Genomic DNA, 20179 nt, shown 5'->3' with positions numbered 1-20179 from the left:
AGTCACACAAAGAGGAATCCACAGACCAGCTCTCAGGCAGATTATTGGAACTACACATTCTTGGGCCCCACCCTGACCTCCCGAGTCAGTGTTCCATGGGTAGGGCCCAGGAATCTGATTTCACGAGTCCTCCAGAGGAACCTTCTTTGCCCAAGGGTTGGAGAAGCACTGCTCTAGGTGGTATCCAGGCTGAGGGTCCTCGCTGGCCCCTAGGACTTCCAGCCGGTAGGTAACCTGGGCGTTTGGTCATCCTGAGGTCCCTTTCTCTCCAGGTGCTGCCTCTCCTTCCCAGTTTCAAGGCTTCCCCTCCCGCAGTGCAGTCTTCCAGCAGCAGCCCGAGAACTGTTCGCCTCCTCCCAACGTGGCACTAACGTGCTTGGGGATCCAGCAGCCTCCCCAGTCGCAGCAGGTGACCATCCAAGTGCAGGAGCCTGTTGACATGCTCAGCAGCATGCCCGGGACAGCTGCGGGCTCTGCTGGCCGAGGCGTCTCTGTCAGCCCCAGTGCCAGTCAGGTTCAGATGCAGCACCGGACCAACCTGATAGCCGCCTTCAGCTATGGACACCGGCCCTTGTCCAAGCAGCTGAGTGCCGACAGTGCAGAGGCCCACAGGTAAGGCTGCCCAGAGTCACCCAGCCGTCTGTCCAGGTGACCAGGTGGGACGTACCCCCTAGCAGGGCAAGAGAGGAGGAAGAGGGAGAAGGAGCCTGACTGGGCTATGCTTGTTTCAGCCCTCCCAGAATCAGGGGTCCTGGGTTTGGGATGGACTTGAAACCCATTTATTGACCCAGGATCAAATGCTAATGAGACAGAGGAGGGAAATGGCAAAGCTGTCTTACTGTTGTTTGTCTGCAGAGAAGAAAACAGCCAATTAGAGGAGTTGGTAAAAATGCCAGTTCCCCTCATCTGTTCTTTTAGAATTGTTTCTCTGTCACTTGGTTTCTAAGAGACTGGCACATCCTAATAGTTCACGTTGCTACTTTCAAGCCAGAGGGGAGGAGTGGGGATGACCCCTAATCCCTGCCTTCCATGCCACCCAGCTCTCTGTACCAGCGGGGCTCCCTGCTGAGGAAGAGCAGTGGCCATTCCTAGGGGAGTCTGGCACACTTGTCGCATGGATGTCTGGTACTCACTCCCTTTTGTGTCTGCAGCTTGAACGTGAATCGGTTCTCCCCTGCTAACTACGACCAGGCGCATTTACACCCCCATCTGTTTTCGGACCAGTCCCGGGGTTCCCCCAGCAGCTACAGCCCTCCGACAGGAGTGGGGTTCCCTCCAACCCAAGCCCTGAAAGTCCCTCCGCTTGACCAGTTCCCCACCTTCCCTCCCAGTGCGCATCCGCAGTCACCGCACTACACCACGTCAGCGCTGCAGCAGGCCCTGCTGTCCCCCACGCCGCCAGACTACACGAGACACCAGCAGGTCCCCCACATCCTCCAAGGACTGCTCTCTCCCCGGCACTCGCTCACCGGCCACTCGGACATTCGGCTGCCCCCGGCCGAGTTTGCACAGCTCATTAAAAGGCAGCAGCAGCAGCGGCAGCAGCAGCAGCAGCAGCAGCAAGAGTACCAAGAACTGTTGAGGCACATGAACCAGGGGGACGCCGGGAGTCTGGCTCCGGGTCTCGGGGGACAGAGCATGACAGAGCGCCAGGCTTTACCATATCAAAATGCTGACTCTTACCACCACCACCACCACACCAGCCCCCAGCATCTTCTGCAAATCAGGGCGCAAGAATGTATCTCACAGGCTTCCTCAGCCAGCCCGACCCACGCATACGCTCAGCAGCCGGCGCTGGTACACTCAGAGAGCATGGAGGAGGAGTGCTCCTGTGACGGGGCCAAGGACGGCTTTCCCGACAGGAAGAGTGCGAGCACGCTGGCCAAGGGCTGCCACGACAGCCCCTTGCTCTTGAGTACTGGCGGGCCTGGGGACCCCGAGTCTTTACTAGGAACTGTGAGCCACGCACAGGAGCTGGGGCTGCATCCATACCGACAGGCAGCTGCTGCGTTCCCTAGAAATAAGGTGTCCAGCCGAGGTAAGAGCCCCTGAAAAGTCCTGGGCTAGTCTGCCCTCATTCCATTAACTGAGCAGTATTACCCTTTTTCAGCTGGTACTCTGTGTTCCCAAGAGCAAAACAAGTCCTGAGAAGGCCTTCAGGACCTTTCGGGGAAGAGTCACATAGGAAGAGGGTTATTTGGTGGGTGATGGGGTCTGCTTTCAAAATTAAAGGAGAGATGGGAGTTCCCATCGTGACTCAGTGGTTAACGAATCTGACTAGGGACCATGAAGTTGCGGGTTTGATTCCTGGCCTCGCTCAGCGGGTTAAGGATCCGGCGTTGCCATGAGCTGTAGTGTAGGTTGCAGATGGGCTCGGATCCTGTGTTGCTGTGACTGTGGCGTAGGTTTAGATTAGATTAGGTTTAGGCTCCGATTAGACCCCTACCCTGGGAACCTCCATATGCCACAGGAAGCAGCCCTAGAAAAGACAAAAACAAACACACACACACACACACACACACACACACAACACACAAATTAAGGGAGAGGTGATAGAAAATGAACACCTAGATGATACAGTCAGTAAGATGTATTACCTGTTTCTCATATTCATACCGTGGTTCCTGGGAATCCAGAATTTCTCCACTGTCATCAAAATATATACTTTAATTTCGGCAGTAGAAAAATGTCAGCAGGTGCTAAGGGAATAGGGTTTAGTGTAAATAGTGTTGGACTAAGAGTCAGAGCACCTCAATCCTAGACCTGCCTCTATCACGAATGTGGTAACCTTGTCACTTAAACCTCAGGGTCCTTTTTCTCATCCCTGAAAAAGGAGAAATAGTGGTCCTTTGCAGAGTACTTGTGAAGATTAAAAAATACATATGTATTTATACGTAGTGTTTGTGTGTGTGATGCAGAGGGAGAGGGTCACACTTGATAACCTGAATATGGTATAAATACAGCGAGGTAGTATTAATCTGATCACGTGGTTAATAAGCTCAGTACAGAATATTACAGCATCATAAGGGGCCCCATGCCGTTTCACTTAGTGTCACTGTATAATTAACGAGCACATTCATTTTCATTCAGACGGAGGTGCGGGTCACGGTCAGTAAACTGTACTCAGACAGCGCTGTTCCTTAGTGTGACAGCATTCACCCTACACAGAATCTGGACTGACATCCACCCCACCATCATAGAGGGTGAAAATGAGTTTCTCCCTAAAACACACAATCCTGAAACCAGGGACTTCTTCCACCTTCTCTTCTTGGAGCTTCCTGCCTCTGCTGGGGGAGTTGGGTCCCCAGCACAGAGCAGGACAGGAGACCTTGCTCTACCTCAGTTCATGTGGAGAGAACGTGGTGCCTTCTGGTTGTGCTCATTAAGCACCGAAAGGGCTGCAGTTCCATAAAATGCCAGTTTGATCCTGGGCTTTTGAGCAGGTGCATGCCGTCCAGGTTGAGGTCTGCACCAGTCAGATGTATGGTGTCCACCTGTGGCTGCTGTAATTTTAGGTAGGTGGAGGATGGTGGGGGTGTCTCAGAAACAGGTCGTGTGTGGATTGGCCGACAGACCTGGGGATGTTTAAGCTTGAGGGAGAAATGTCAGGAGAACCATTGAACCTATCACACGGAAAAGGATTAGATTTTTTGGGGTATGTTTTATGGGGTAGAACCAAGATCAGAAAGGAAGTTGCAGCAAATTTCAACTCCTGGGGAAGATCTTTATAAGAACTTTCCAGAACCAGGTGCTCAACAGCCTGGAAGCATCCTGTGACTGACCGAGTATTAGCAGAGGCAGGTTGATGGGATCAGGGATGCTGTGGAAAAGCTTCCTGTGAGTGACAGCTTTCACCAGAAAAGGAGAGGAGCTGGCATTTCCATGGTGCTTCCCATGTGCCACACACCAGATGTTGTTCATATAAATTCATTTCATCTTCCCGACTCTTACTCTCCCCATTTTACTGATGAGATAACTAAGGTACAGATTAAGTAATTCGCCCCGAAGCTCCACAGCTGGAAAGTGGCCCTGAACCCGAGAGTCCCTTACTTCACTCACAGATGCTTGCTGTGTGCTGGGTGCACGGCTCCAGGAAAGAGCGAACCGCAAACAGTGCACACTCCCCCCACCCCGCCCCGCCTAGATTGCCAGGTATTAAAATACCTTTTGAAATATTTTTTTTTCAAAACGATTCTAAATTCCCTTCACTTTTCCCTCCCTTGTGACTCCAATGTATAGAAAGAACAAGAGGGCTTGACCTTACCTGTGTCCTGCAATTGTCAAAGGAACCCCCCTTCGGCAGGCTTTAGTGCCTAGAGACAGGCAGAGTGTGGTTGGTACAGGTACTCTGTGCAAGCACCAGGAAAGGAGAGACTGGTTCTCAGTCAGAGCAGGGGGTGCATTTCCCGCAGTGACATTTGAGTTGGGTCTTGGTGGATGAAGAGTATTCTACCATTTGGATTTAAGGGAGACAGCATGAGGTGAAAGACCTCAGGGATGTTTTTAGGAGAGGAGCAAGCTGCCTTGGTTGGTTTGAAGTATAGTTGGCATGAAGGAATTAGTAGAAAGCTAAGGCAGAGGTCTCGTAATCCAGAGTGTAATCTGGTTCCAGCAGCACTGGGCCACGAGAGTAGTGCTACATGGCTTGGTCCTCCTGGCAGCGTCAAATCAGTTCCGTTCACTTCAGACCGAAACCTAGGGCGTGCTTCTTTTGACAAATCCCTCCCACCTCTTCCTCAAGCTGGACTATGACCACTTCTCTCCTTCCTTCTGCCTGCCCTCCGCTATCCGCCACCACCACCGACACCGTTGTTCCCTACAAACCTCTCTTCTGCTTTCTGGAAGAATCAAGCCATCAATGTACCCCTAAAGGTTTCAGCTCAGAAATACTCTGTCCTTGTTGCTTCACTGTCAGTTCTGCTGGTGTTTCCCCCCCCCAAAGTCCTTTTTTTCCTTAAATCTTCTTTTCCTGACCTTTGATACGAGCTTTTCTAGAAGCTGTAATCTTCGTTCCCTCCTGCTTGTCAGCGTGCGCTCCAGATGACTCTTCCTCTCTCTGCCCAGTTTACTCTAAACTTATTTTTAACTTAGCTACAGCATATGTCTTTTTTTTTTTTTTTCCGAATGCTATTTACTTTGCCTCTTTCTAAGTTCTCTCTACTTCTATTTTGAGACTTTTGGTACCACATGTACAATTATCTTTAACAAATAAAGCCCCAAGTTAATTACCATGTGAGCCTAGAACCCCGTGTAGTGAAATAATGCAATAGAGAAAAATTGGCATAGGACAGCCACAAGCCACTTGAGAATTAGAATCTCTCAGGGGATGTACATCTGTGTATTTATTTATATTTTTATTTATTTACTTATTTATTTATTGTCTTTTTGCCTTTTCTAGGGCCGCTCCCGCAGCAGATGGAGGTTCCCAGGCTAGGGGTCTAATCGGAGTTGCAGCCCTCGGCCTACACCACAGCCACAGCAATGTGGGATCCGAGCTGCATCTGCGACCTACGCCACAGCTCACGGCAACACCGGATCCTTAACCCACCGAGCAAGGCCAGGGATCGAACCTGCAACCTCATGGTTACTAGTCAGATTCGTTAACCACTGCGCCACGACAGGAACTCCAATCTGTGTGTTTAAAACAACTTCTTTTCCCAAGGCGCCTCCCTTGTCCTTGTCTTAATCATGAGCTTACTCTGTGACCCCAGGCCTGGCCCAGGACCTCTCCTCCCTCTTTTCACGGGGTAGTGAGGGATGGTCGGCCGTCTGCTCCAGGCATGGTGCCCTCCAGTCAGTTATTCATGTATTTTTCACAACCACCCTGGGCCTATATTTTATCATCCCTTTTACAGTAGAAACAAGGCTCCACAGTCTCTTCCTGCCTTAACCTGACATCATTCCATCTTTTAAAAACTTGAGAGCTCACACTCAACCAAAGAATCATCAGATCATTTGCCAGTTCCATTTGCCCAGAAAGAGCTGTAATGCTCTCCCAATCACCCTGCAGGTGCATACGGTGGCTCATCCTTGTGTATCTCTTTGGACCCAGGAAGCCCGCTGTTTCCTCTGATGAGACCTCCATCTCTGTGTAGTGACACATCAGTCCCCAGACACTTCATCCGTTACCTCTATGATAGAGCAAATTCAACGAAATGTTTTGAATGACTAGGTCACACAAGGCTGTGCTGTAGAAATGCGGGGATGAAAAGATGAGAACCTGCCTTCAGGGAGCTTCTTCTGGAGGGGGCGCTGGAGGGGGGAACGAGCTCATAAACTGCTTTAACAGGAATCGCTGTGCAATGAGTGCTGTAAGAAAGATATAATTGTAATGAACAGAGCTACTGGCATCTTTCTCAAATTTCTTAAGGGTAGATAAGCAGGGATTGCTGGTGTTAGTCAAGGAAAATTAAATGCGATGCTGTCAGTGGCCACAGTTACTTACTTTCTTTATGGCCATTTGCCACCAATCAGTGCGGGGCCAGGCAGCACTGGCAGGCAGCCCACCAAAGGTCTGTTTAAATGTATGGAAGTGTCAAGGCTAGACATGTCCCATGCTGCCTGTTATCTCCCCATCCGCCACACCAGAAGTGGAAATAAGGTTTATCTTCCCTCTGTAGTATTACGTATACTTCACTTTTTTTTTTTTTTTTTTTTTTACTTTGCAAATAAATATTATAGCATAGCCAGTTTACACAGTGAGATTGCCAACTTGAACTCACGAAGAAAACCACATCCTCTTCTCTGAATCGACTCTACTTCAGCAGTATTGATGATGACCGACTGGGAGGGTTCACCCCTTAGAACCTTTAAGAGGGATTTGCACACTTGTCATTTCTCCCATTTTCTCTTAAAACCCAGTAAATGAGTAAGGACGAGTCAACATTGACAGATTCAACAGAGTTGTGCAAGCTGCCCTGAGGTTCCCTGGGCAGGTGGATGGTGTGCCTTGTGTCCGTTTGTTTATTTTTTTTTCCCCGTGTGTGATCAGACCATCATCCTCCCTGCTGTACTCGCTCAGCTTTACTTGGGTAAATACCCCAGTTCTGCTCTTAGAAGTCTGCTTTCCTCATTATTTATATATCCTTTGGTGAGCTTAACAGTTCCTCCAGCTGCTGAATTGGCCTAAAGAAATCCAAAGATTTGAGCCTAAATTTCATGTCCCTTGGTCACCCTCCTACCCCCAAATTGGTCATTGGATCTCATTTACTGAGTGCCACAGGGACTTCTAAACTCAGGACTCAACATTCTCACTAAAAATAATACTTACGTGGTCCTTTACAGTTTGTTAAAGACTCTTTCACATGTGTTATCTCCTGAGCCCCCAAACAGCCCTCATTTTCCAGATGGGGAAACCAAGGTTTAGGTGAGATTAAGTGACTTCCTCAAGTTCATACACTCTCTGTGATGGAGCTGGATCGTGACTCAAGTTTGCTGAACTCCTAGTCTTATACTCCTTCCTTTATGCCTCTTTGTCTCCCGTCCTAGCCCTTCTAAGCACATCTGCCAGAGCAACAGATGCTAGCCCTTCCGGATTGACACTTGAACAGACAGAGCCCTGGTTTGTTGCCCAATTCCTATTAATATTGCTTCTTTTTTGTCTAGTTTTTTGTTTGTTTTGTTTTGTTTGCTTTTTTAGAGCTACACCCACAGCATATCGAGATTCCCAGGCTAGGGGTTGAATCAGAGCTACAGCTGCTGGCCTCCGCCACCGCAAAGCAGATCCGAGCTGTCTCTGCAACCTACACACAGCTCACGGCAACACTAGATCCTTAACCCACTGAGCAAGGCCAGGGATCGAACCTGCAACCTCATGGTTATTAGTTGGATTTGTTTCCGCTTACCACAATGGGAACTCCATATTTTTCATCTAGTTTTTAACTTAGATTTGTTTCTCCTAAACCAGAGGCTTCTTTTCTGGAAATTAAGTTTCAGTGACACATTTGTTCCCTTAACATATGGGTAAATTGTCCCCATAATTCTGGAAGTAGGATTTGGTGATAAAATCACTTCCTTGTTTTTGTCAACTGGTTTATTGTGCCCCTGTCCACTTTGAAATCACATCTCTGAATTGAGTGTAATACCAGCGCACCAGGTAAGCACTTTACATACCTGCAGAGTAAGTCCTACTTTGCAGCTGAAGAGACTGGGATCCAGTGAAGTCGGGTAACTTGCCCAAGATCCCCTTCTCAGGAATCCTGGTGAAGCAGAATCCAAGCCCAGGTCTTCCTGACCCCAGAACTACTGCCTCCGAGCTCTAACCCCGGGGGTCTAGAAAGCCTGTCATGGGATTTGTCAAGCAGTGGCTTGCTTGGTCTTGGTCTCACTTTCAGGTGTGTCGGAACCAGACCAGAAGGCTTAGAAGAGAGCAGACAAGGAGGACAGGATCCACAGGACCTTCCCAAAGCCGGGGTCAAAAGGAGGGTGGGTGTTTGGTGTTCGGGTGTGGAGAAACCCCATTCTCAGGAAGAAAAATCTCACAAAAGAGAGGCCATGTGTGTTGGGGGATTTAGCACACATATCAGACAAACATGCTGAAGCCACTGGGACAGGTGGGAAGGAACTAAATATCAAGTCCTGGGACTTAGGCATTTTGTTAGCTTTGCCATTTCCTCAGATTTGATAGCCATCCTTTAAAAGTCTTTACACGGGAGAGCTCTTGTGTTTGTCTTCGGGAGAGCAAGGAGGTATAGCTAATGAGATTTGCATCCAGCTCTAGAATCCAGAAAAAAGGAAGCCCTAGGAATTGAGGGGATGGGGTTGGCTATAAAAGAAGAAAATACAGGCATTAGAAAATACTTTGGAAAAGTAAGAATCAGCTATTCGTGTTGCTTCTTGGCAAAGCAGCCTGGAGAGCCAGTCCCTCCCTCCACAGAGCCAGCACTGCAGCGCTTCCTGCCAGTGGTTTTGTCGGGCCCTGGGCCAGTGTGTGAACCGTGCCCACTGAGAGGAGTCAGGCTGGGAGGGTAAGATGAGGGGCCTGACCCACAGAGCAAGTCCTGCCGTAGCCTGCCTTTTATTCTCCACTACAGCCAGGTTTTAGCTTTCAGGAGCAAGAGAGGTGAAGTCGGGCTATTCTTTTGAGCTCTTTGCTGAAGGAACGTTCCAAAGATTTCTCAGTTGCCTTCATCTGGGGTAGTCTGGAAGCTCCCCCTCCTCTCACCTTTCTCTGGAGCATTCTGCATTACCGGCAACATGCATGTCACTCGTTCCCCTCCATTCCCATCCTGCCTCGGCCCTGAGCCCAGGCCTCACTTTGACTGTTAAGGAAACCATCTGGATGAAGAGACCCAAAACCCTTTACCCAACACGCAAGCAGTGCCTTTTACTTTCATTATTCAAATAGACATTGGATGGTACAGTTGGCATCAGGACTGTGTTTCCTATTAAAATTTGTTTAAAACCTGGTCTTGCCAAAGTACAGTTCATCAGGAGATAAGCCCAATCATTGTCAAGGAGCTTTAACCCAGAAAAAACAACCAAAGAAAACATATGTTCAAATACTAGACTCTTAAGGACTGGAGTCAGAAATGCCAGCTGAGGACCTTATTAAGTGTGGCCCTGTGTTCTTCCTGAACATCCTTGGTCCAGAAGAAATATTCAGGAATTCCCTGGCTCAGTGAGTTAAAGATCCGGGATTGTCACTGCTGTGGCTCGGGTCACTGCTGTGGCACTGGTTCAGTCCTTGGCTCAGGACATTCTGTATGCTGCAGGTGCAGCCAAGGAAAAAAGAAGAAGAATATTTAGATCTTCATGAGTTCCCCTTTCTCTCCAAATTCCAGTGCACAGTGTTGCATGACTCTTAACAGGTTATTAACCCATACTAAGAGAGTATTTAGGAATTCCCTGGTGGCCCAGCAGTTAAGGACCCAGTGTGGTCACTGCTGTGTCATGGGTTCAATCCCTGGCCTAGGAACTTCCATATCCCATAAGCGTGGCCAAAATAAAAACCATAAAAATAAATTTAAAAAAGTGTTTATTAGGGTGTGATGATGGTTGTACAACTATAAATATAATAAAATTCAGGGGATTTTTTTTTTTTTTTTTGGCTTTTTAGAGCCGCACCCGCGACATATGGAGGTTCCCAGGCTATGGGTCGAATTGGAGCTACAGCTGCTGGCCTACGCCACAGCCACAGCATTGATTGGATTTTTTTTTTTTTTTTAAAGAGAGAGTGTTTATTCCTAACAGAGACATTAAGATGCTGACACTTGACATGGCCCTAGAAGAATGAGTTGATTCAGATTGGCAGGAATGGAAGTAGAAGAATCAAGCATTTCCAGGGAGAGGGAACAGTGAGAGCAAATGGAGCGAGTTGTGAATAAGTGGGAAAGAGTTGAGTGGTCCCACTTGACCAGAGCTTAGAATGTAGGGAAGAGTCAAGTGAGCCCAAGTGGGAAGAGGGGCTGGGACCATGTTGTGAAAATGAGGGGTTTGGGCTCCCCTACACAGAGGTTCGTCTTTGTAGGGTGGTGGGAGTAGAGGGTGGTTAGGAGGCTATTCTAGTGGTCCAGCCATGAGGGAACAGGGCTTCAGCAGGAGCAGTGAGATTGGAAAACAAGGGACTGAAGTGACCAAAATCATAGAGACAGATTCTTTCGACCTAAGATGCTGCGGAACCGGGACTGAGGAATCAGCAGGGACCCTACAAGCTGACACGCCAAAGATCAGGAAAATAGGCATCAAAACAAGGATCTGTGAATCCTTGTGGGGCTGGTTGTGGAGGAAGCTGATGAGCTTGGAATTGCATGTGTTAAGTGTTAGGTGTTGGTTTGCTATCTAGTAATTGGTAAAAATTTAGATCTGGAGCTTAAAAGAACATTTCAGTAATTCTTCATGTAGAGGTAGTATCGTTTAAGCCATGAAAATAGATGATGTTGCCGCAGTAAGTGTGGGGAGAGGGAGGGTTAAGGGTAGAAATGTCAAGAGTGGAGGAGCCCCGGGAAGAGTTGGGAGCAGCAGTTGGAGAAGCGGAGGAGAGGCCTGGGTGGTGCCCAAGGGGAGCCAAGGAGGGAGAGAGAAGGGAGGACAGAGGCCATCCTCCCAGGTTAGAGGTCCCCAAAGCTCCAAGAATGTTTCTCACGTGCATCTAGGTTTGAGAAGGTAGCACAGTCGAATCAACCGAGAGATGAAGAAAAAAGAAAAGGTTCAGTGTGATCCACCCAACCACCAATATCTGGGACTTTTTCTCCTAAGGGTATGATCCCAGCAGAGAGGGGCTCAGATTTGCTCTAAGACTTAGGGTTGGCAAGCTGGTCCAGGCCCCCAAGCATCACTAACCAGCTGAGGATTAGCAGGTAGTACCTGCATGGTCCTCACCATTGCTCACTGTTCCTTGCAAGACATACATTTTTCTGATGAGAGTTGACCATGTTGGGAGAAACTCTAGGTCTGCTGACCCGATTTTGCTCTGTCTCCTCAGAGTCTGTCATAGGGAACTGCATGGATAGAAGTTCTCCAGGACAAGCAATGGAGCTGCCAGATCACAATGGACTTGGGTACCCCGGACACCCCTCAGTCAGTGAGCACCACAGGCCCCGGACCCTCCAGAGACATCACACGATCCAGAACAGCGACGACGCTTACGTATGTTGGCTCCTCCTGCTTCTCAGAAGTGGGATCCTAGCAGTCCAAGCCTTGGACACAGAACTTAGGAGTGTGGAGTGGTATCTGTTCTCATCCTCCTCAACCCAGCACCTCTGGGCACTGGGGAGCATGTCTTTGTATCACCTTAACGGACCAGCCCTTAACTCCAGGAGAACCTCAGTGGAATTGAAGCCGCATAGTTTAGCCTGAGGAAGGAAGAGAAGTTGTCATCCCTCCCCTCTATCTTAGTTATTGCACTTCTCCCCAGACGGTCTGAACTCAGGCCCAGCAAGTGAACCTTCAGGCTCTGGATTAGTTTGCTGGTGGCTGCATTTATTCAGATGAAGGGGGCTCATCTGCTTGTCAAAGCCTTGTTTCCTTAGGGTGGACTCTTTGGCAGCACTGCCTAATCCAGCAGCCACAAGCCACATGTGGCTTTTCAATTTTAAATGTAATTAAAAGAAAAGAAAATTTAAAACTTAATTCTTCAGGGGAATTCCCTTTGTGGCTCAGTGGAAACAAATCCGACTAGTATCCATGAGGTTGTGGGTTTGATCCCTGGTCTCGCTGAGTAGGTTAAGAATATGGTGTTGCTGTGAGCTGTGGTGTAGGTCGCAGATGAGGCTCGGATCACAAGTTGCTGTGACTGTGCTGTAGGCCGGCAGCTATAGCTCCCATTTGACCCCTAGCCTGGGAACTTCCACAGGCCGCATGTGCAGCCCTAAAAAGAAGGGGGGGGGGTGGACTTAATTCCTCAGTTACTCTGGTCACATTTCAGGGCTCAGTAGCCACTTGTGTCTAGTGGCTTCGTGTTGGCCAGGGCAGATACAGACCATTCCCACCCTCTCAGAGTGTGCTGTTGGACGGTGGTGTCCTAAGACAGGCTCCTTGTGGTGATGAGATGGGTCAGAAATCTGGTCTTGGAAGGCCACGTAGACGTCAAGGGCACCTGACCACCAGCTGAGATTCGCCACATCCCCCCCCCCCCACCTCCAGCCTCAGCTCACCACCCTCTCCTGCCCCTGTCACCACTGCAGCACCCAAGTAAATGGCCTGCAGAGGAAGGGCATCTGGGTGGTACTGCTTGGGAGCAGTGTTTGAGGCCACCCTTTGCCTGGGCTCCTTTGAAGGGAGCAGCTGTCTCTAAGGGTCACCTGGGGGTGGCACATTTTCTGATAGCCTTCTTCTTTTCCTGATTGTTTTCTGCAGGTACAGCTGGATAACTTGCCAGGCATGAGTCTCGTGGCTGGGAAAGCACTTAGTTCTGCCCGGATGTCAGATGCAGTTCTCAGCCAGTCGTCGCTCATGGGGAGCCAGCAGTTCCAGGATGGGGAAAACGAGGGTGAGGGGCATCATGCCTGGGGCTCCCCTTCATCTTCACCTGTGACTAGTTGCTTCTTCTGTATAAAGAGTCCGTGGGAATCCGCAGCATCCCCAAAGGGTTCTGGACACAGACCCATTCCCCACCTCTCTTCCACCGAGCACGAGCGCATAAAGGAGCACGCCTCCTGCTTAAGCACAAGGGTACCACATTGCTGTCTGTGGTGCTTCGTTTAGATGCTCCTTCAGGAGTTCCCATTGTGGCTCAGCAGGTTAAGAACTCCACATGGTGTCCATGAAGATGTGGGTTCAATCCCTGGCCTCGCTCAGTGGGTTAAGGATCCAGCTGGGATCCCGAATTGCTGTGGCTGTGCTGTAGGCCAGCAGCTGCAGCCCCGATTTGACCGCTAGCCTGGGAACTTCCATATGCCGTGGCTGCGGCCATAAAGAGATGAAATAAATCTTCTTTCAGTAACTGATTTTCTGTTTCTTGACTAGAGAGCACCAATGCAATGCAATGTCTGCCTCGCATTAGAACCAGTAAAGGGAGGCAGCATAGATACGGAGCACGGCCTTGAAGTGGGCGGGTCTATAAATCCTGACTGCCCCTCAGAGGCTTCACAGGTCAAGGAGCTTAACCTTTCTGAGCCCCACGGTCCTCCTCTGTAAAGCAGACAAGACAACAGACCCCATAGCCTAGATGGCGCTGTGAGCATGAACTGGTTCGGGGAGTTTCAAGTGCTTAGGCCAGTGCCCCAAGCACAGGGGTGTGTGTCTGCCAGCCGTGAGAGCGCCGTCTTCTGTACCAAAGAGCCGATTCTGCTTGACAGTGGGAGACAGCACAGGAAGAGGGGAAAATGGACACTGGGGGACCACAGGAAGAACCTTGGTCCCCAGCCACAGTCCCTAACCGAGCCAAGGGCCTGCTGTGAGCCAAGGGCATTCAGGACGGAGTCAGGCCCCAGAACGTTCAGCCTTCTCTTCCTCTTCCTCGCTCCACCTCTCGCCCACCTGCCGCCCCTGGCCCCCAGCTCCCAGTCAGTCTCACGTGCTCTTTCTGGTCTTGCAGAATGTGGGGAGCATCTGGGAGCTCACGAGCACGCAGACCTGACTGACGGCAGCCAGCATTTAAACTCCTCCTGCTACCCATCAACGTGCATTACAGACATCCTGCTCAGCTACAAGCACCCCGAGGTCTCCTTCAGCATGGAACAGGCAGGCGTGTAGCAGGCGATGGAGAGTGAGTATCACCAGCCCTCTGGGCTGGTGCCGTTCCTGACCCCATGAGGAGATCGCGTCCGTGTGAATTGAGCCAGTGAATGTGACAATGCCACTCTTAACATCAAAGGCTTTGCATCTTCCTGCTCCTTCATTAAATACCATGCTGGTTGTTTTAGGTGTGGATAGGGGACATACAAAGAGATGCTGGCCATAGTCCCTTAGTTGAATTATGGGTGATAAGAGGTGTTGTGGGTGTCACAGCTTTCATAGAGTGAGTGGCTACAGCTTCAGAGGACAGATGAGACCTCTAGCCGGGGTAACAGGAAAGGAGCTGGTCCTTGAACTCAGTTCTAAAGACTGAAACTCAGTAAGAAAACATGTCCAGTCAGTTTTTTTTTTGGGGGGGGGGGTCTTTTTGTCTTTTTGCCTTTTCTGGGGCCGCTCCCATGGCATATGGAGGTTCCCAGGCTAGGGGTCTAATTGCAGCTGTAGCCACTGGCCTACACCAGAGCCACAGCAATGTAGGATCCGGGCCATGTCTGTGACCTACACCACAGCTCACGGCAATGCCGGATCCTTAACCCACTGAGCAAGGCCAGGGATTGAACCTGCAACCTCATGGTTCCTAGTTGGATTTGTTAACCACTGAGCCATGATGGGAACTCCAGCCAGACTTTTTAAGGCTGTGCTGCAAGTGGCTGGAGGAATGCCTACACATACACAGTAGGTCGTATTGGTTCTGTCTTTCAAAATTCATTGACAGAAAAGACTTGATGGAAATTAAGCCCTCTGGCAAATCCATGTCAGAGCCTTGGGATGGCATAAATATCTGAGGTAAGGTGAGCCAGTTTTGTTTTTTAAGTTTTCAATGGCGTATTTGAGTCGTTCTCCTTTGAAACCAGCTCTCTGTGTCTGCTCTGTTGCAGGTTTATGTACAGCGCGGGAATGAAGAGGTTGACTTTAAACCAACAGTATCTGGCAGCATTGCGCCAAACTGCCATCATGTTCACCTCCGCCCAGAGTGTCGGCTCCTTTCTTCACACTTGGTTCATCAGTGCGCTGTCCTTTCGGGCTCTGAGGGGGTTTTGCCATGTTCTCTTGTATGACCAAGTCACCATGGAAATAAACAGGAAATCCATGTTCGCCACCTTTTGTGAAAGTGTATTTGGTGTATTTGAGTTGGTGGTTTTGTTTGGTTTGGGTTTGGGTTATTGTCTTCTTTTTTTCCTTCCTTCTTTCTTTTTCTTTCTTTCTTTTTTTTTTTTTTTTTTTAGACAGAAGAGCAAAGCAGAGTATGGCTGGGGGCCCAGAGCCACTCTCTCCCCAGTCCCCATCCACAGAGCACCCTCCAGTCATCGGCACTGCTCTTCTGTGGGAGCAAAAGCTAAAGGGCAGCGTCCTCTGGAATCTTAGTGGCTAGAGAAGGAGACATCGGAAGGGGCGATGGCCTCTAGGCTTTGGAGAGCAACGAGAGAACCGAACCCCCAGCCTGGACCCTGGAGAGGGCCTTACTGCTGGGACCCACTGAAAACATGCCTGGCCCAGCCAGGGTCGTACCAGAACATTAGCATGGAGGCTGAGAGTGGCCTGGCGCTGATGGGTTGCTGGTTAAAACATCTCAGTGTGAGCCTTCTCTTTGGTGTGTAACTCCGCTCCCCTCCTGTAACCTGGAAAGTTGGTGGCCTTTATCATCCTGCTCGTTCTACCCATGGACTGAATACCCACAGTGGTACACTATGCGTTTGTGTCCCTTTCATTCTTATCTTATATTCTGCTATAACAAGGATTGTTTCTCCATACAGACAGACAGACAGACAGACAGACACATACACACACACACACACACACACACACACACACGTTCCCCTTACAACCTCTTTGTCACAGGCAAAAGGAACAGGAGGTTGTCTTGGGTCCTGCCTCTCTCCTAACTTTCTCCTCTCCCCTGGGCATCCTCAGCCCCTACTTTAATTCTTGATCATGTAAGAATTGTTTTTGGTAAATGTTGATATTATTGTTATTATTGTTATTATTATTAATAAATAAAAGCAAAAAGAATTTTTGTTTAAAAGAGAAATGTTTAACCAGATTCTGTTCTATTTGAATTGTGACTTGCACCTTTTGTTCAAAGTATTTTATTTAGCTCTTGTAATTGTGAACAGTTCTCCTTGTGCCAGTGACAGATGTAGTGGACTCCTTTCCCAGCTGAAGCAGTGCATATGCAACAGCCATCATTCGTGTCCTTATCTTTATTTCTCTTCGCTGTTAGAAACCAAAGTCTTCTCTGCAGGCTGGGGGTTGACAGAGGATCTGGGTTCTCTCCTTCTGATCTTCAAAACAAGAAAGAAATGTTAAATATTCTGACTCTTAATTTGTTTCTCTGGGAAAGCGGAGGGGAAGGTCTCTCGGCCCCTTTCATCCTGAGATTGCACACAAGAGCACGGGTGCCCAGCACAGCCAGCCTGATGTTGCTGACAGGACCCCCACACAGCTCGTCCTTCTCACTGATATCGGCAGCTCAGCTCCTGGACCCAGCATCCCTGGAGTGGGTTTCTGCAGTACAAGAGCCTTTCTGGGCTCTCTCTGTCTTTCCCTGGTCCCTGATCTTACCGCCTGCCCACCCACTTGATGGGGCCACCAACTACTTACAAGAAGGAGGAGCCGAGAAAGCCTGAACAGCCACTGTTGACTTCCCCGGCTCCTTGCAACTCCGATGCCCCTGGCAGCCCCCCCACCACATTCTCGGCCCGTTCTGTGCACGTAGTTCTGAACTGATGGACGAGCGGACTGCTGCCTCCAGCAACCACCCAGGCAAAAGCCAGGGAGCCTATTAACCGTGCCATCTTGCAAACTACATTTAAAAACAAAAGATCATTGCTTTGTATTGTAGTAACCAATATGCTCAGTATATGTTGAATGTACATGAATATACTTTCCTATTTCTGTTCTTTGAAAATGTCAAAGTATTTTTTCCTTTCTCATTTATGTTGAACTAAAAAAGGATTAAAAAAGAAAAATCTCCAGACCCAAGTTGCAGTAAGACCTTTAGTCCTTTTTTGTAGGCACTTACAACTTAGTAACTTGGTTGGACATAGGGGATTGTGAAAATAAACACTTGATTATGATCTTATGCTGATACGTTATTTGCCTTGTGGTTCGGAGTCTAGTTGGGAATTGCTCAGGCAAGTGGAGCTGGGCTCCTGGAGGCTGAAGGTTTTCTAGGGTGGGGCCTTGAGCAAGCCATTATCTCACCTGCCCTCAGACTTGCATTCTGCAGAGGCCTGAACTCAGCTCCATGCTGGGACTGGGTCGTCAGGTACCTGGTTTGGACTCTGCCCCCTCAGAAGGAGGCATTTGAGTTTGCTGAGTCAGATGGAAAACAGATTCCTTGAGAGGGCACTTTTAAGGGAGCAGGAAGAGGACCTCGAAGAGTTGGCACAGGCTGGGGCCTTTATGGGGTGACCTCCATCAGCCCAGTGACATGACCACCAACTAAGTATTAAGATAGAAGAGAACTTTTCCCATAGTTTTGCCCTTTTTCCACACCTGGACTCTAAGGGCAGGGGAGAATTTCTAGCAAGGTCCCAGCCGTGGCTAAGAGCTGATTGAAGGGTTCCTATGAAGAAAGATGACTGAGAGATGGGAATATTGACTGAGTCGGCAGAAAGAAAAGTGAGAGGAGGGACTTAGACAAGCTCTGGAGTCCATTGGGGCTAAAAAGGTGACAGGGAACTGTTCACAGTGGAAAAGAGCCTTCTCAAGAAAGGTCTTCTAGAAATCATCCACCCCCTGGAAGCCTGAGGGCGTGTCTCCGAAAACCAAAGAGTGATAAACCCGGTGCCTTCAAGTAATCTGTTAAGCAGCTTTCGGGGAGGTGCCACGCCCTCCCGAGGTCAGCCGGCTGCCTTTGAGATGAGCTCAGAGGCTTCCAGGCCCTCCCTCCTGGATGGAGCCCTTGAGATCTGAGCTCTGGAAAATAGAAGCCTTGCTGATCTTTCTGAGTTTGTGGTAGCCTCCACCGGCTCCACCTGCACAGATCAAGAATTTGGAAGGCCATTGTCCCTGCCGAGAGGCCAGACCTCTGTTCCTGCTCTGTCATCACCTTAGTCTTCCAAGCAGGCAGGCAGGAGAGAATCTTGCATTTGGTTGGTTACGATGCCCTGCCCTCGAGTTGGGGTCTGAGTTTCCTTGTGGCTCAGCAGGTTAAGGATCTGGTGTTGTCACTGCTGCAGCTCAGGTCGCTGCCGTGGCGCATGTTTGATATCTGGCCCAGGAACTTCTTCAGGCAGCAGGTGTGGCCCGAAAATCTGGGGTCTGTCTGTCGCTGTGAGCTGCAACAAAAATGCCAAATGGTGAATAACTGTTGGGGGAGGGTCTCCTCTCCCCCTGATCAGTCCAAACCTCCCCCATCTCAAGCCCTCCCATCTGACCTGCACCACCTGCTCTCAGAGTAAATGTTCTGAGCAGAGTGTGGTACACAGCCCAGCACTCAAGACTCCAGGCCTGCTCTTTAGATGACCCTCCATCTTTCTGGCGACCCTTCCTTTGGTGTGCCAGTGTGGGTCACTGAGCAAATATTTGTCGAGTGTCTGTTATATGCCAGGCCTAGCAGGGGACAGAGTCCTCCCGGTGCAGACTGAGCGGTGTGAAGTTGGGACATCAGTTGTGAAATAAACGGCCAGTCATTCGGAGTAAAATCCACTCCTGCAGCCAGCCAGCCGTACTCCCACGTGTATGGCTTCAGGGAAGCCACTCTAGCGGTGGTCACTTCGGAGGCTCCCGAGATGAGGGGCAAAGGGCGGTAGGACTAAGGGCCTGTGTCAGGGGCCCTGCACCCACTAAACAGCTAGTCCAATCCTGGCACTTGGCACCTCTGACGAGGACTGGCTGGACCCCAAATCTGGTTCTGAGATGTGCCCCGTTTGCTGTTGGTGGTGGTTTTCCCATAGGCCTCTGTGCAGAAAGATGTCCTTCTTATCCAGAATATTACTACTGAGGGGCTTGGGCTGGTTTCAGCCAAATATCTTACAATGAGATGGAGCAGACACACTAGGGAATAAGGAGAAAAGGAAGCTTCTGCTCGGTGATAAGATGCTGCCAAACAGCACTCCCCTGATGCAGTGCCACCAAATCCCCACACCAGGAAGCTGAGCAGTGCTGGGCAAAGGACTGTGGGAGTTGGGGCCCGGCTGCTGCTGGCCAGCAGGCAACCACCAAAGATCTGGAAGCCAGGCCCCCTGATTCCCTTCCTCCCAGGACCAAACACTGACGGCCAAGGGATGCAGGGCAGCTCTCAACTGCGGCCTCCTCACAAGGAAAACACCTGGCCTGCTGGCCTTCCAGGGACCAACTAAGTTCATCCTGAAACTGCTTTGACCACTAAAGAACTGTGCAGATGTCAGCTATCAGATCTGCCATAAACATGTCAGTCATGATCCAAAGTGCAGGACAAAACAGAGGCTCGTAGCTTGGAGACCAGTTGCTAAGCTTCTGAGATCCCCATATGCTGGCTGGGGGGAGCACCCCCTGCAAAAGAAAGGAACCTCTCTTATCCTGCGAGCTGCCCTGCAGGGCGGCGGCTCCCTCCCACTCTCCAGACAACAGGCACAAAGCTGGGCTGGCCAGGCAGTGGCCTCCCCCTCTGCTCGGTCCTCGGAGCCCTGGGGGTGGGTCAGTCCCAGAACAGAGGTCCCTCGTGTCCGCATCTGCACATGGAGGCCAAGACAGAGAAAATGTGATCCCTTGCCTGCCCCCACTTCTGCTGCCAGAAATTGAGGTCGAGGGCTGGCCCTATGGTGCAAGTATGTTCAGTGGGAGCAGGGGACAGAATGTCAGCAACTGGGATTCTGGGGTGCAGAAGAGTTACTATTTACTAAGAGCCAGAAACCTTGCAGTTTTGCCATACACGTTCAAACTGAGTGCTTAACGACGTAAATATATTATCACATACTACAGTTCTGGCCGTCAAAAGTCCAAAATGTGTCACACGAGGCTAAAAGCGTGGTGTCAGCAGAGTCGTATTCCTCCCGGAGGCTCTAGGGAAACGCAGCTT

General features: G+C 49.8%; 1 protein-coding gene across 31 annotated transcripts in view; it reads left to right on the top strand.

The window, feature by feature from the left end:
- SIK3 (SIK family kinase 3) overlaps positions 1 to 17257 on the top strand; it is a 293253-nt gene extending 275996 nt beyond the window's left edge. For 21 of the 31 annotated variants that reach the window (XM_084976167.1, XM_084976159.1, XM_084976152.1 and 18 more), the window contains 6 exons: positions 273 to 612; positions 1152 to 2038; positions 11423 to 11586; positions 12796 to 12928; positions 13976 to 14146; positions 15054 to 17257. In XM_084976167.1, coding sequence (XP_084832293.1) covers positions 273 to 612; positions 1152 to 2038; positions 11423 to 11586; positions 12796 to 12928; positions 13976 to 14133 — 1682 coding nt within the window. In that variant the 3' untranslated portion in view covers positions 14134 to 14146; positions 15054 to 17257. The remainder of the gene's footprint in view (positions 1 to 272; positions 613 to 1151; positions 2039 to 11422; positions 11587 to 12795; positions 12929 to 13975; positions 14147 to 15053) is intronic. The other 10 variants (XM_084976169.1, XM_084976168.1, XM_084976164.1 and 7 more) reach the window with 1 other exon arrangement.
- The last annotated feature ends 2922 nt before the right edge of the window (positions 17258 to 20179 follow it).

The sequence above is a fragment of the Sus scrofa genome, chromosome 9 (assembly GCF_054392235.1).
Source record: "Sus scrofa isolate SSC_HxYL_T2T_F1_AM1 chromosome 9, Sscrofa_HxYL_maternal_Yorkshire_Landrace_v2.0, whole genome shotgun sequence".
Classification (NCBI taxonomy): domain Eukaryota; kingdom Metazoa; phylum Chordata; class Mammalia; order Artiodactyla; family Suidae; genus Sus; species Sus scrofa.
The sequence above is the reverse complement of the archived record's forward strand: the minus strand, read 5'-3'. Positions and strand labels throughout refer to the sequence as shown.